Here is a 13,440-nt window from a genome sequence, read left to right as displayed (position 1 = left end):
AACGGGAGAGCCACGACGTGGAAAGCCCATTTTTGAATAACGGGAGAGCCACGACGTGGAAAGCCCATTTTGAATAACGGATGTCAAAACAAGGGAACTACAACACATTCCCCATTTGCAAATAGACCACTAATCCAAATACTAGCCTACTGTGCAACAGGATGTCAAGTATGAGGGTGCAAGTCCATGGTCTTTTAAAAGTGCTTCCTTGTGTTGTCTTGGTCCCTTGACATTTGACCTGTGTCGTCTCTGACAGCGTTATTACTGTATTAGCTTCTACTACTAACATTTAACTAAATTGACCAACTGTTTCTTGTTCTCTCCCAGGCAGGAGATTATGAAGTGAAATGGCTGGGGGTACAGTGACTCCAAATTCCTCTTTAACAAGAAGGGTCAAGCAGAATTTACAGGCAAAAGGTACAGAATACTGTCTCAACATTTAACTGTTTTACTCTCACGGGAGAAAATCTGGATTGTCTCAGATGATCTGTAGGCTAAATAATCTATTCACATGTGTTGATAGAATTCTCAATCTTAGTTGTTCACTCCTTTGCACAGGCTACCACATAAAACTGGTTCCCGACGTTTCTTGATTTTTAATGTATTTAAATAGTTGATTATTGGCGTACTCGTTTTGACATTTTCCTGCATTTTTAGGAGTCAGTAACATAAGCGTTTCACTGCACCCGCTATAACTCCTGCTGAACTGTGTGTGCCAACTGTGGGTTTCCACAAACTCGGTCCTGGTGCCCCTTCATGGATGCATTTTTGTGTGTTTTTGCCCTCGCATAACACAGCTGACTTGAATAATCAACTCATCATCAAGCTTTGATTATTTGAATCAGCTGTGTAGTGCTAGGGCAATAAACAAAAGGGCCAGGATCGAGTTTCGGGAAAACCCTGGTGTACATGATCAATAGACTTTGATTTGAAAACCTCCCACTCCTCTCCAGCCTCATTCAGAGTGGGGTACTAGTGCCATCTAGTGGCTGGTATCGGTACTCTGTTTTTATCTTGTTTTGATTTAGTCCCCAGACATCAGGTCAATGAGTGGGATTATCAACTGTTTGAAACTGCCCTTATTACCTTTCATGGAATGTTTCTTCTTACCATTGACTAGGGGTTGGTGCTTTTGTTTTGTTTCTGCTAACAGTTGTCATGGGAACAATTGTTGGAAATATGTTGAGTGCTGATATAGGAAGTGATTAGTTTGAATCTCTGTGCGTTTAAAAAAAAGAAAAGAAGCCTAACCTATTGTCTCTCCACTCTCTCTAATAACGAGGGTATGACTTGAATCCACACTGGCTGCAGAATAGATCTGTTTTCTTTGGCACAACATCTTCTGTTCTGAACCTTTTATCTTTGTCCTGTATGATCGAGGCAGAGATGGTGACGTATGGGTTTCTGAACAGAAAGCCTGTCAGACATAAAAGCCAAGCGACGCAATGTTATTTTTACAGGATGCTGAGTAGTAAATGGTCCCTCTGTTAGTCTTTACTAGAAGTTGTATCAACGACATTTCCTGTTCTGTGCTTTCTCATGCGTGGTTTGAGAGATGGACGAAATGAAAGTGAATGAGAATTCTCCTCTTTTCATTAAGGAGTGTGTTTTTAATGGTCTGCTGGACAAAGGCCGGCTACAGTTCCCTGGTGTGTTGGCCTCTACTGTGCCAGCGGTTCAATTATACAGCGTCTGGCCTGGGCTGGAGCCACAGGGACAGCGTGGTCACTAGGCTCACCTAATAACCTCTAAGCTCAAACAACCACACACTGACTCCATACCCATAACAGACCGTATGTATTTCAGCAGTTCCCAGCGTAACACCTAGGTCAGAGGGGGATGTGTTTATGATTTGGGTAAAGCTTTCTTTTAAGCCTGTGTGTTTTTGGTTCATTGCAGGTATAGGCTAAGTGGGATGACCCTGCCCAGATTGCAGGACTGGTTTGAAAATACCTTTGGTGCCAGTGTGAAGCATAAAAGCCCTGCGACAGTAAGTGTCGTTGGTTTTCAACCCCCATGTCTCCTGTTGGTGTGAATTCCAATGACGGCAGCCAGCGACCAGTTAATGGCTCCTCCTCCTCCTCCTCCCATGTCTTTGTCTCAGCCAGTCCTGAATGCCAGCGTTGTGCCGCCGCCCAGACTGAACGAGGCATTCGTAGAGAACCTGAAGGCCACAGGCATCCCATTCTCCAATGAGGCGGAGGACAGGGTGTTCCGTGCCCACGGTGAGGCATGCTGGGAATGCTCCGGTCCTGCAGGGGACTGGGTCTCATACAGACAGTGTGTGATGCCATCTTTATTCTTATACATGCGGTACATAGGAACGTAGCAATATTATGAACATCGCACTAATTATACTGATCATACAATCATAATTGCTTTTGTTGTAGTATATATATTTTGTAATTACCTTGTGTTAACAGGTCATTGCTTACATGAAATCTTTGCTCTCAGAGAAGGGAAGACATTTGAGCGTGTTCCAGACATGGTGGTGTGGCCAAGTGAGTTTTACATCAACTCACGTTTCCACCCCCTCCCTCCCTCCCACAATGCATTGCTTCCCATCATCCAGGCTCAGGTTTTTATTTTAAGGGTTAATCTCTGCCGAGGCGTAGGGATATTGATATGTATGAGAGGTGGCTTAATAAGAAGCGTCAGGGGGAGGGCGTTGGACACCCAGTACACCAGGCCCATCACCGTATTGTCATGAATCATGGCAGATTGGTTCGCTGCAGTTATGGCTGGCACCTTTTTATCATGCAAATTTTGTGTTGACTGATGGCTGGAATTTGATTTATCAGACTCTGTGCCGTTGCTACTCTTGTTATCGATGTAACACTAACATATAGCTGTGTGTTTAGAAAATGACATGGGATAAAATGTCCATCCAATATATTGTTCTGTATCCTTTGCCTCCGCAGACTGCCACAATGATGTGGTGAAAATTGTGGAGCTGGCGTGCAAGCACAATGTTTGTCTGATACCGTACGGCGATGAGTCTTTCACTGTTGCAAACCCAATATTATTATGTTTTTATTTATTTATGTTTTTACAAACTGTACAATATATATTTTATTAGAATGGTATGCCCTGTTTTTTCCTTGTGGCCTGACCAGGGGAAGTGCTGGTTGTAGCCTGCTGCTAGGGCCCAGAGCTTTCCCCTGGTGATGTGGTCAGGGAGAGGTCCTAACCCCTCTTGTCTCCTGTCCCCCATCCAGGAGGTACCAGTGTGACCAGTGCTCTAGAGTGCCCCCTGGAGGAGACCCGCTGCATCGTCTCTCTGGATACTTCCCAGATGGTGGGGAATGAACCGACTTGGAGACAGTGCACATTAGATCCACTCTGAGAGTCACACGTCATAGATCTGTAAACAATGCTTTTATACCATACAAGGATCTGCTCCACAAAGCACCTTGTCTCAACACAACTCTACTGTTTCTATAGTACCAAGTATACATTGTGTACCCTTTTTCCCCTCAGAACAGCCTCAATTTGTCAGGGCAATGTGTCAAGTGTTCCACAGGGATGCTGGTCCATGTTGACTCCAATACTTCCCACAGTTGTCAAGTTGGCTGGATGTCCTTTGGGTGGTGGAACATTCTTGATACACACAGGAAACTGTTGAGTGTGAAAACACCCAGCAGCATTGCAGTTCTTGCCACAGACTAGTGCGCCTGGCATTTACGACCATACCCTGTTCAAAGGCACTTAAAATGTTTTGTCTTGTCCATTCACCCTCTGAATGGAACACATTCTCTATTGTCTGAAGGCTTATAAATCCTCCTTAACCTGTCTCCTCCCCTTCATCTACACTGATTGAAGTGGATTGAACAAGTAACGTCATTAAGGGGTCATAGCTTTCAACCTGGTCAGTCTGTCATGGTAAGAGCAGGTGTTCATAAGGTTTTTGTATTTAGAGTAAAACCTTGCATGTTAATGATGCATCTTAGTTTTACAGACCGTATAATGTCTTGCACAAGATCAGCTGGCTATATACTCTCTGTATGGACAATAGAAAGCGAAGTGTTACAGGGCATTTCTTTTGAGACGTTAGAGCTTTTTTTTTCTCTGTGAATGTCTGACGCTCTCACAGCAGGATAGATGGGGGTCGGTCAGCACGGAGGACGCTCTCACGACAGGATAGATGGGGGTCGGTCAGCACGGAGGACGCTCTCACGACAGGATAGATGGGGGTCGGTCAGCACGGAGGACGCTCTCACGACAGGATAGATGGGGGTCGGTCAGCACGGAGGACGCTCTCACGACAGGATAGATGGGGGACGGTCAGCACGGAGGACGCTCTCACGACAGGAAAGATGGGGGTCGGTCAGCACAGAGGACGCTCTCACGACAGGAAAGATGGGGGTCGGTCAGCACGGAGGACGCTCCTATATCCACGTCAAAGCTTATTCAGACGTCCAGCTGTCTCACTCTCTTTATCTTACTTTCGGAGAATCATAAATTTGCTAAACTTTTTCCTCAGAGAAAAATACTGTGAGGGAAGGAAACCCTATCGGAAACAGCATTTAGTATCAGTACTGTATCATAGAACTGTTGGACAGCTGTCTACCCAGGTGATATATTGGCGGTCAGGACATTGCTAGTCCAGCAGTCACTGAGGAGGTGACTTAAATACCAGTGCGCTGGGTCAAAGGTCACAGGGCATAGCGGGTCTGAGGGAGTCACATGAAAGACTGTGTATGACCGCAGGAGACACTTTATTACCTCTGGAGAATGAATGATGGCTCAAGCTGTTCCGGGGGTGACTGGAGAGGTTAACCTTTTGGAATCTGACTAACACTGTGTCCTCCCCACGGCCCAGTCTTCCAGTAACGACAGCCACATGTTCGTATCTCACAAGTGCTACTGAAATACCCCCAAACACGAGCTTGGTTGTTATTACCTTTCTCGTTGACAGATATTGTGGTCACCATAGCATCAGGCTTTTTCTCACAGTCATTATAAAAGGCTGCATACTGGCCTTTTTTGGGGGTTCTAGAATTAAGACTGGAATGTATTTGATGTCGTTAATTTGGTGAAGGCAGTTTTAGAGAACATCCTTGGATATGCTGTCAACACTACTACTCCAATCATTAAAATTCTCTCCCTCTAACCTGTATGGGATGTATCCGACACAGCATGCTTTTCATCAGGGCTAAACTCAAGGCATTGTGTTTGTCCTAGTGGTCTAAACCAGGGATCATCATCTAGATTCAGCCGCGGGATCGGGGAGCCGGAACATAATTACAAATAATTTGACTGCGAATTCACTGCAAGAATCCCAAACAGATATAATACTTGATTAAAACATAAGAATTGAAAACCTTGCTTACATGTGTATATGATCACCTGTCTCTCTATTATGTGTGGAATACTTGGGAACAGATTTCTCAAGTTAAAATCACTTGGAGCTGATCTCTGATCTCCAGGTGTATTTTTTATAGTACTTTAATACAATAAAAATAAAAATCCATAAAACCACCAGTTGGGGAACCGTGGTCTAAATTATGTAAGCAGTGAAATGTTTTGAGCTCATTAGTTTTCTTTGTTTTTATCTGTAGAACCGCATATTGTGGCTCGACGAGAAGAATTTAGTCGCCCACGTTGAAGCTGGCATCATCGGTCAGGATCTGGAGAGATTAGTAAGTGCCTTGCCCTCATACATACTAAGCCATGTCATGCTGAATGATCTCCCATGCAAGGGCTCATTGTTGCTAAGATGGGTAAGTATTTTTTTTACTTTTTTTATTTTACCTTTTCTTTAACTAGGCAAGTCAGTTAAGAACAAATTCTTATTTTCAATGACGGTTTAACTGCCTTGTTCAGGGGCAGAACGACAGATTTGTACCTTGTCAGCTCGGGGATTTGAATTTGTCCAACGCTCTAACCACTAGGCTACCCTGCCGCCCCAAGTTTAAGCTGTCTTCTACATGATCTTTCACCTGTAGCCTGCCATGCCTCTCCACCCTGGGTTAATGGTTTCCAGGGAGTGCAGAGATCCTATGCTAGGCAGGTCTGAATAGGAGAAGAGGTAACTACGTTAGAGCTTGAGGCTCGGGCGATGAGCAGATGGCACCATCAAGCTAATTTCGAAGGAGGCTGTGTTTGACGTGAAGGAATGCGTGCTCTGTGTCTCAAACTGGCTCCACCTTTGAATATAGAGTTGCCATTTTGACGGAGCAGATGGCTCTGCATTAACTGACTCCTCACGTCTCCTGGTAGACGGGAGCCATTAGAGTAGGTCATGCCTGCATGCTGCTGGGGCCCGGCGCCGAGACCAGGGGCCCGGGGCCGAGACCAGAGGCCCAGGCCACATCTGACATCTTTTTACTCCCCCCTTTCATTTTTTTTCTCCTCCACTTATTTTGTGGTTCCTTTTAGGCTGTTAAAAAAAAATGTCATAAAGCCCATTATTTGAACATAAAAGCCCCATAACAAGCCCATCATTTGCACATACAGTGCCTTGCGAAAGTATTCAGCCCCCTTGAACTTTGCGACCTTTTGCCACATTTCAGGCTTCAAACATAAAGATATAAAACTGTATTTTTTTGTGAAGAATCAACAACAAGTGGGACACAATCATTAAGTGGATATTTCAAACTTTTTTTAACAAATCAAAAACTGAAAAATTGGGCGTGCAAAATTATTCAGCCCCTTTACTTTCAGTGCAGCAAACTCTCTCCAGAAGTTCAGTGAGGATCTCTGAATGTTCCAATGTTGACCTAAATGACTAATGATGATAAATACAATCCACCTGTGTGTAATCAAGTCTCTGTATAAATGCACCTACACTGTGATAGTCTCAGAGGTCCGTTAAAAGCGCAGAGAGCATCATGAAGAACAAGGAACACACCAGGCAGGTCCGAGATACTGTTGTGAAGAAGTTTAAAGCCGGATTTGGATACAAAAAGATTTCCCAAGCTTTAAACATCCCAAGGAGCACTGTGCAAGCGATAATATTGAAATGGAAGGAGTATCAGACCACTGCAAATCTACCAAGACCTGGCCGTCCCTCTAAACTTTCAGCTCATACAAGGAGAAGACTGATCAGAGATGCAGCCAAGAGGCCCATGATCACTCTGGATGAACTGCAGAGATCTACAGCTGAGGTGGGAGACTCTGTCCATAGGACAACAATCAGTCATATATTGCACAAATCTGGCCTTTATGGAAGAGTGGCAAGAAGAAAGCCATTTCTTAAAGATATCCATAAAAAGTGTCGTTTAAAGTTTGCCACAAGCCACCTGGGAGACACACCAAACATGTGGAAGAAGGTGCTCTGGTCAGATGAAGCCAAAATTGGAACTTTTTGGCAACAATGCAAAACGTTATGTTTGGCGTAAAAGCAACACAGCTCATCACCCTGAACACACCATCCCCACTGTCAAACATGGTGGTGGCAGCATCATGGTTTGGGCCTGCTTTTCTTCAGCAGGGACAGGGAAGATGGTTAAAATTGATGGGAAGATGGATGGAGCCAAATACAGGACTATTCTGAAAGAACCTGATGGAGTCTGCAAAAGACTTGAGACTGGGACGGAGATTTGTCTTCCAACAAGACAATGATCCAAAACATAAAGCAAAATCTACAATTGAATGGTTCAAAAATAAACATATCCAGGTGTTAGAATGGCCAAGTCAAAAAGTCCAGACCTGAATCCAATCGAGAATCTGTGGAAAGAACTGAAAACTGCTGTTCACAAATGCTCTCCATCCAACCTCACTGAGCCCAAGCTGTTTTGCAAGGAGAAATGGGAAAAAATTTCAGTCTCTCGATGTGCAAAATTGATAGACATACCCCAAGCGACTTACAGCTGTAATCGCAGCAAAAGGTGGCGTTACAAAGTATTAACTTAAGGGGGCTGAATAATTTTGCACGCCCAATTTTTCAGTTTTGGATTTGTTAAAAAAGTTTGAAATATCCAATAAATGTCGTTCCACTTCATGATTGTGTCCCACTTGTTGTTGATTCTTCACAAAAAATACAGTTTTATATCTTTATGTTTGAAGCCTGAAATGTGGCAAAAGGTCGCAAAGTTCAAGGGGGCCGAATACTTTCGCAAGGCACTGTAAAAGCCCCTTAACAAGCCCATCATTGAATCCAGTGGTGGAAGAGGAATTTGATTGTGATTTGGTTTCATATTTAAAATTGTTGTGGTTTTAGTGGTTTTCACCAGGAGTTGGGTGTACGTTTTGGTTTTTGCCCTGGCACAACATGGCTGACTCAAATAATCAAAGCTTGATGAGGATGGGTTGGTTACTTGAATCAGCTGTGTAGTGCAAGGGCAGAAACCCAAAACATGCACCCGTGGGAGTGCCAGGACTTAGTTTGGGGGGAAACTCTGATTTTTACACGACGTAGGTCTAAACTCTGCTCCTATGGATACTGATGAGTGTTTTCTTTTGTCACTCTCCCTCTCCCCAGCTCAACGAGAGTGGCTACTGTACGGGGCATGAGCCAGACTCCATGGAGTTCAGTTCGCTGGGCGCCTGGGTGGCTACTAGAGCATCAGGCATGAAGAAGAACGTATATGGTAACGTTGAGGACCTGGTACGTTCCCTCTCTGTGACTAACTCTGATCTTACTGGGCGATTTGTAAATGGACAAAAGGTTGCGTCATACTAATGTATGGGAACCATTCTATTTGGATTTGCTGTGCCGAAGGAGCCTGCTTGTTTTGTTTAAGCTCTGCCAATGATTGACAGAATTTAGCCTTGAATATGAACTCAGCAACCGAAATGGCGCTTGTTTTAACCTGGCTATTTCATCACTCCTCTCTGCTGTGGGTTTTAAAGTCAAGCTAAGTGACTTGAGCTGCCATCTTGTTTGTCGTATGTCCAGGTGATCCACATAAAGGCGGTGACCCCTCGAGGGGTGATGGAGAAGAGCTGCCAGGGGCCACGCATGTCCACTGGGCCAGACATCCACCACTTCATCCTGGGCTCAGAAGGTAAGACACAACACTCCTCCCAGGGATCAGGACTTTAACATGATTGTAAGTTGACCGTGTGTGTGTGTGTGTGTGTGTGTAATGTAATAACCTGACTGGCTAACTTAATCCAGGGTGGGAGAAGAGATGCAGTTATGGGGGAGGGGTATTGGTTTTGGGTCTCTGTGTGTCAGCCTAGTGGTTAGAGTGTTGGACTAGTAACCGGAAGGTTGCAAGTTCAAACCCCCGAGCTGACAAGGTACAAATCTGTCGTTCTGCCCCTGAACAGGCAGTTAACCCACTGTTCCCAGGCCGTCATTGAAAATAAGAATTTGTTCTTAACTGACTTGCCTAGTTAAATAAAGGTTAAAAAAAATAATGTCTGTCCTTGTCCCCCACCCCTTCTGTCCCACCCTGTCCTAGTGAGAGCCCAGTGACAATACTGCCATATGCCAGGTTGAGGAAGTGCAGGGACCCCTGTGCACTGCAGTGCTCAACAGCTGTGGATACATGCGCCTAACAAAGCACTGCAAGCTGTTTACTGACTATACACTGGGAGCCGGGCAGAGCTCTCCATCTGGACTCATTACAATGTTTACTTAAAGCACATCTGCTAATGAAAGCCTAACTAATAATGTATTTAATTTAGACCAATCTTTTTTTTTTTCAATGACCTTCAAATCAGTGACAAAAATAGTTTGAAGTAAATATGTCTGTCTGTCTCTCTCTTAGTTCTACCTCCACCACAGTGTGGGTGTGACAGGCCCCCTGAGAGGAGGCCCAGGGTATGTGATCATGATTGAGTCACATCATTACTGTGTGAATTCAGAGCAAAAATAGTCCAAGACAACATGGCTTCACTTGACCTGACAATATGTAATTATTGTGGATATTTTCTCAGTCTCAACGTTCATAAACACTCATTTAAGTCTTTAGGAAAACATCTTTTTTTTTTTTTTATGGAAATAATTTTGCTAAGTAGTGCACTACATAGTAGGGAATAGGTTGCCATTTTGGACATGGAGAGCTTCCTCTTGTTCGGGAGGATTCCACCTGTCACTAAACCAAGGTGGAACATAACCCATGAAGCGGCAGACACAGTGGATACTCTGTGGGGTCAGGGGTCATGCTGGGTGACGTGATGAGGACTTGGTGTCCCGGGACTTCCCTTGATATGCACCGTTGTTTTTTTTTTTTTTTCCTCGAACCCCCAGTCGATGAATCTCACTGGACTCCTGTGAGCAGCATGAAACCAGATAACGGGAGAAAATTAACATATACTGTGGTTAAAAACGACGGGTCACCCACTGCCAGTGAGGTAGTGGTTAAAAACAACGGGTCACCCACTGCCAGTGAGGTAGTGGTTAAAAACGACGAGTCACCCACTGCCAGTCACCCACTGCCAGTGAGGTAGTGGTTAAAAACAACGGTTCACCCACTGCCAGTGAGGTAGTGGTTAAAGACGGGTCACCCACTGCCAGTGAGGTAGTGGTTAAAATGACGGGTGGGTAAGCGCTGATCGCCTTTCTCAGTGAGCTAAAGTAATGCGCTCTATACTTTCAATGCATTTTTCTGCAAAATGTGTGTAAATGTCACGCAAAATTTAAAAAAAACTGCGGTTTAGATGCTCTTCTCTACACCACTGGTCATCACCAGCCCAAAGGCTGCTAGGAATGTTAAAGCATCATTTTAAGTAACACAATAAAACACAACCAATGTCAGGCTATCGTTTTAAAAAACATTCTTCTATGAGAACCTTTTGTTTCTGTGACACGTGCGCCCCTGTGTTTTCCCCCTAGGAACCCTTGGTGTGGTTACCGAGGTAACGATGAAGATCCGACCAATCCCAGAGTACCAGAAGTACGGCTCGGTGGTCTTCCCTAACTTTGAGGCAGGCGTGGCCTGCTTACGAGAGGTTGCCAAGCAGGTCAATTACATTCCCATCTTGTGTTTGTACAGTCTTGTCTTTCCTCTTGAAGACCTCCTGTATACTGACAACATTTAGTTCACATCTATCCAATCACATGAAAAAGTGACTTGTAGTTGTGATCTTTAATCTTTTGGTTATATGACAGTATGTAAAGTAGCTAAACTATGCAGATCAATGATATATTGTAGTGTTGAAACAAAGTGGTTGGGTTGTGATTGGCAGAGCCCTAATTCTGGGAAGGGATGATAATGAAGCGTGTCCCGCTCTGATTGGGTAGTGCTGATGCCGCCGTCATCGATGACTGCATGCGTATGGTTTATGCAGCTCTGATCCTTGGTTAATCCTGTGGTTTATCTTAACACACAATGAAGGAATCGACCGTTTTGAGCACTGGCTTGTCATGGACGTATCCACACACTACCAGGAATATCTACTTGTGCCTCGAGGTTGTGTATCAACTGTTATGTCAAAGGTTTTTCCAACTGTTATTTAGAAAGGTAATGCAGATCAAAACTGCACGACAACGGTGTGTGGGATGGGGAAATGTTTACAATGTTGAACACATGCTCCTGAATGGGTTGTTGTGTTACTCTCTCCCAGAGGTGTACACCGGCTTCCGTCCGGCTCATGGATAACAAACAGTTTCATTTCGGGAAGTCAAACATCGTTCTGAACCATTCGATCTCTGTAAAGGAACCATTTGATACAGTCCCTTCAGAAAGTATTCACACCCCTTATTCCACATTTTGTTTTGTTACAGCCTGAATTCATAAGTGATTTAAATTGTTTGTTTTTTTTCTCACCCATCTACATACAATACCCCGTAATGACAAAGTTTAAACATGTTTTAAATCATGTTTGCAAATGAAATGCAGAAATATCTCATTTACATATGTATTCACACCCCTGAGTCAATACATGTTAGAATCACCTTTGGCAGTGATTACAGCTGTGAGTCTTTCTGGGTAAGTCTCTAAGAGCTTTGCACACATTGATTGGACAATATCTGTACATTATATATATGTTTTTGAATTGTTCAACCTCTTGTAAAATTGGTTGTTGGTTATTGCTAGACAGCCATTTTCCAGTCTTGCCATAGATATTCAAGTGGATTTAAGTCAACTGTAACTAGGCCACCCAGGAGCATTCAATGTCCTTTTGTTAAGCAACTCCAGTGTAGATTTGGCCTTGTGTTTTAGGTTATTGTCCTGCTGAAAGGTGAATTTGTCTCCCAGTGTCTGTTGGAAAGCAGACTGAACCAGGTTTTCCTCTAGGATTTTGCCTGTGCTTAGCTCTATTCCATTTTATTTTTATCCTGGAAAAACTCCCTAGTCGTTGCTGATGACAAGCATACCCATAAACTGCAGCCAACACCATTCTTGGAAATATGAAGTGTTACTCAGTGACGTGTTGGATTTGCCCCAAACATAACGCTTTGTATTCAGGACATAAAGTTGATTTCTTTGCCACATATTTTGCAGTTTTACTTTAGTGCCTTCTTGGTTTCCTTCCTCTCCGGCAACTTAATTAGGAAGGACAACTGTATCTTTGTAGTGACTGGGTGTATTGATACATCAGTCAAAGTGTAATTAATAACGTCACCATGCTCAAAGGGTAAATTCAATGTTTACTTTTTTTAAATACATTTTAACCATCTATCAATAGGTTACCTTCTTTGCAAGGCCATGGACAACCTCCCTGGTCTTTGTGGTTGAATCTGTGTTAGAAAGTCACTGACTGAGGGACCTTTCAGATAATTGTATGTGTGAGGTACAGAGATGGGAGAGTTATTCAAAAATCACTTATTGCACACAGTGAGTTTAAGCAACTTAACTGACTTGTTAAGCACATTGTTACTCCTGAATTTATTTAGACTTTCGAGGCTCCCGAGTGGCGCTGTGGTTTAAGGCACTGTATCTCTGTGCTGGAGGCGTCACTACATACCCTGGTTCGATCCCGGGTATCGCAACCGGCCGTGAGTCCCTTAGGCCCGGCATCGTCCGGGTTAGGGGAGGGTTTGACCGTGGTATGCCGTCGTTGTAAATAAGAATTTGTTCTTAACTGACCCTTTAAATAAATAATATATAAAAAGACTTCCCATAACCAAGGGGTTGAATACTTATTGACTTAAGATATTTCAGCTTTTAATTTTTTGTTAATTTGTAAACCTTTTGGGAAAACTTAATTCCACTTTGACATTATGGGGTATTGTGTGGAGGCCAGTGATGACAAATCCAGGGGTGTGAATACACAGGGCCTTCAGAAAGCATCTTTGTATCACATGGGAGCTCAGAAGTGAAGCCATACTCTGACTGCTCTCTGGCTCTCCCCACTAACCTGTGCTTGGGACTGACCTTATTTTCATTTCTGATTCCTTCACTCTGCTGTTATTTTTTTTTGTGTGTGTGTGCGTCTCTTTACCCAACTGGAATACAATTGAGAAAAGACCACTGCATTGGCAGCGTTTCTTCACAATGCTTTTTCTTCCGCCCTCTTGCTGCGTTACTCCGCCCTCTGCTGCGTTACTCCGCTACTCCGCCCTCTGCTGCGTTACTCCGCCCTCTGCTGCGTTACTCCGCC

At 43.9% G+C, this 13,440-nt stretch overlaps 1 protein-coding gene across 1 annotated transcript in view; it reads left to right on the top strand.

Annotated features, from left to right (window-relative positions):
- Nucleotides 1-13,440, top strand: part of LOC118386447 (alkyldihydroxyacetonephosphate synthase, peroxisomal-like) — a 33,460-nt gene that overhangs the window by 81 nt on the left and 19,939 nt on the right. The window contains 10 exon segments of the mRNA XM_052521811.1: nucleotides 328-417; nucleotides 1,900-1,990; nucleotides 2,105-2,225; nucleotides 2,424-2,501; nucleotides 2,922-2,991; nucleotides 3,217-3,298; nucleotides 5,562-5,642; nucleotides 8,426-8,551; nucleotides 8,843-8,951; nucleotides 10,730-10,857. Coding sequence (XP_052377771.1) covers nucleotides 328-417; nucleotides 1,900-1,990; nucleotides 2,105-2,225; nucleotides 2,424-2,501; nucleotides 2,922-2,991; nucleotides 3,217-3,298; nucleotides 5,562-5,642; nucleotides 8,426-8,551; nucleotides 8,843-8,951; nucleotides 10,730-10,857 — 976 coding nt within the window.

The sequence above is a fragment of the Oncorhynchus keta genome, chromosome 7 (assembly GCF_023373465.1).
Source record: "Oncorhynchus keta strain PuntledgeMale-10-30-2019 chromosome 7, Oket_V2, whole genome shotgun sequence".
NCBI lineage: Eukaryota > Metazoa > Chordata > Actinopteri > Salmoniformes > Salmonidae > Oncorhynchus > Oncorhynchus keta.
This window is presented reverse-complemented; position numbering and strand designations above follow the sequence as displayed.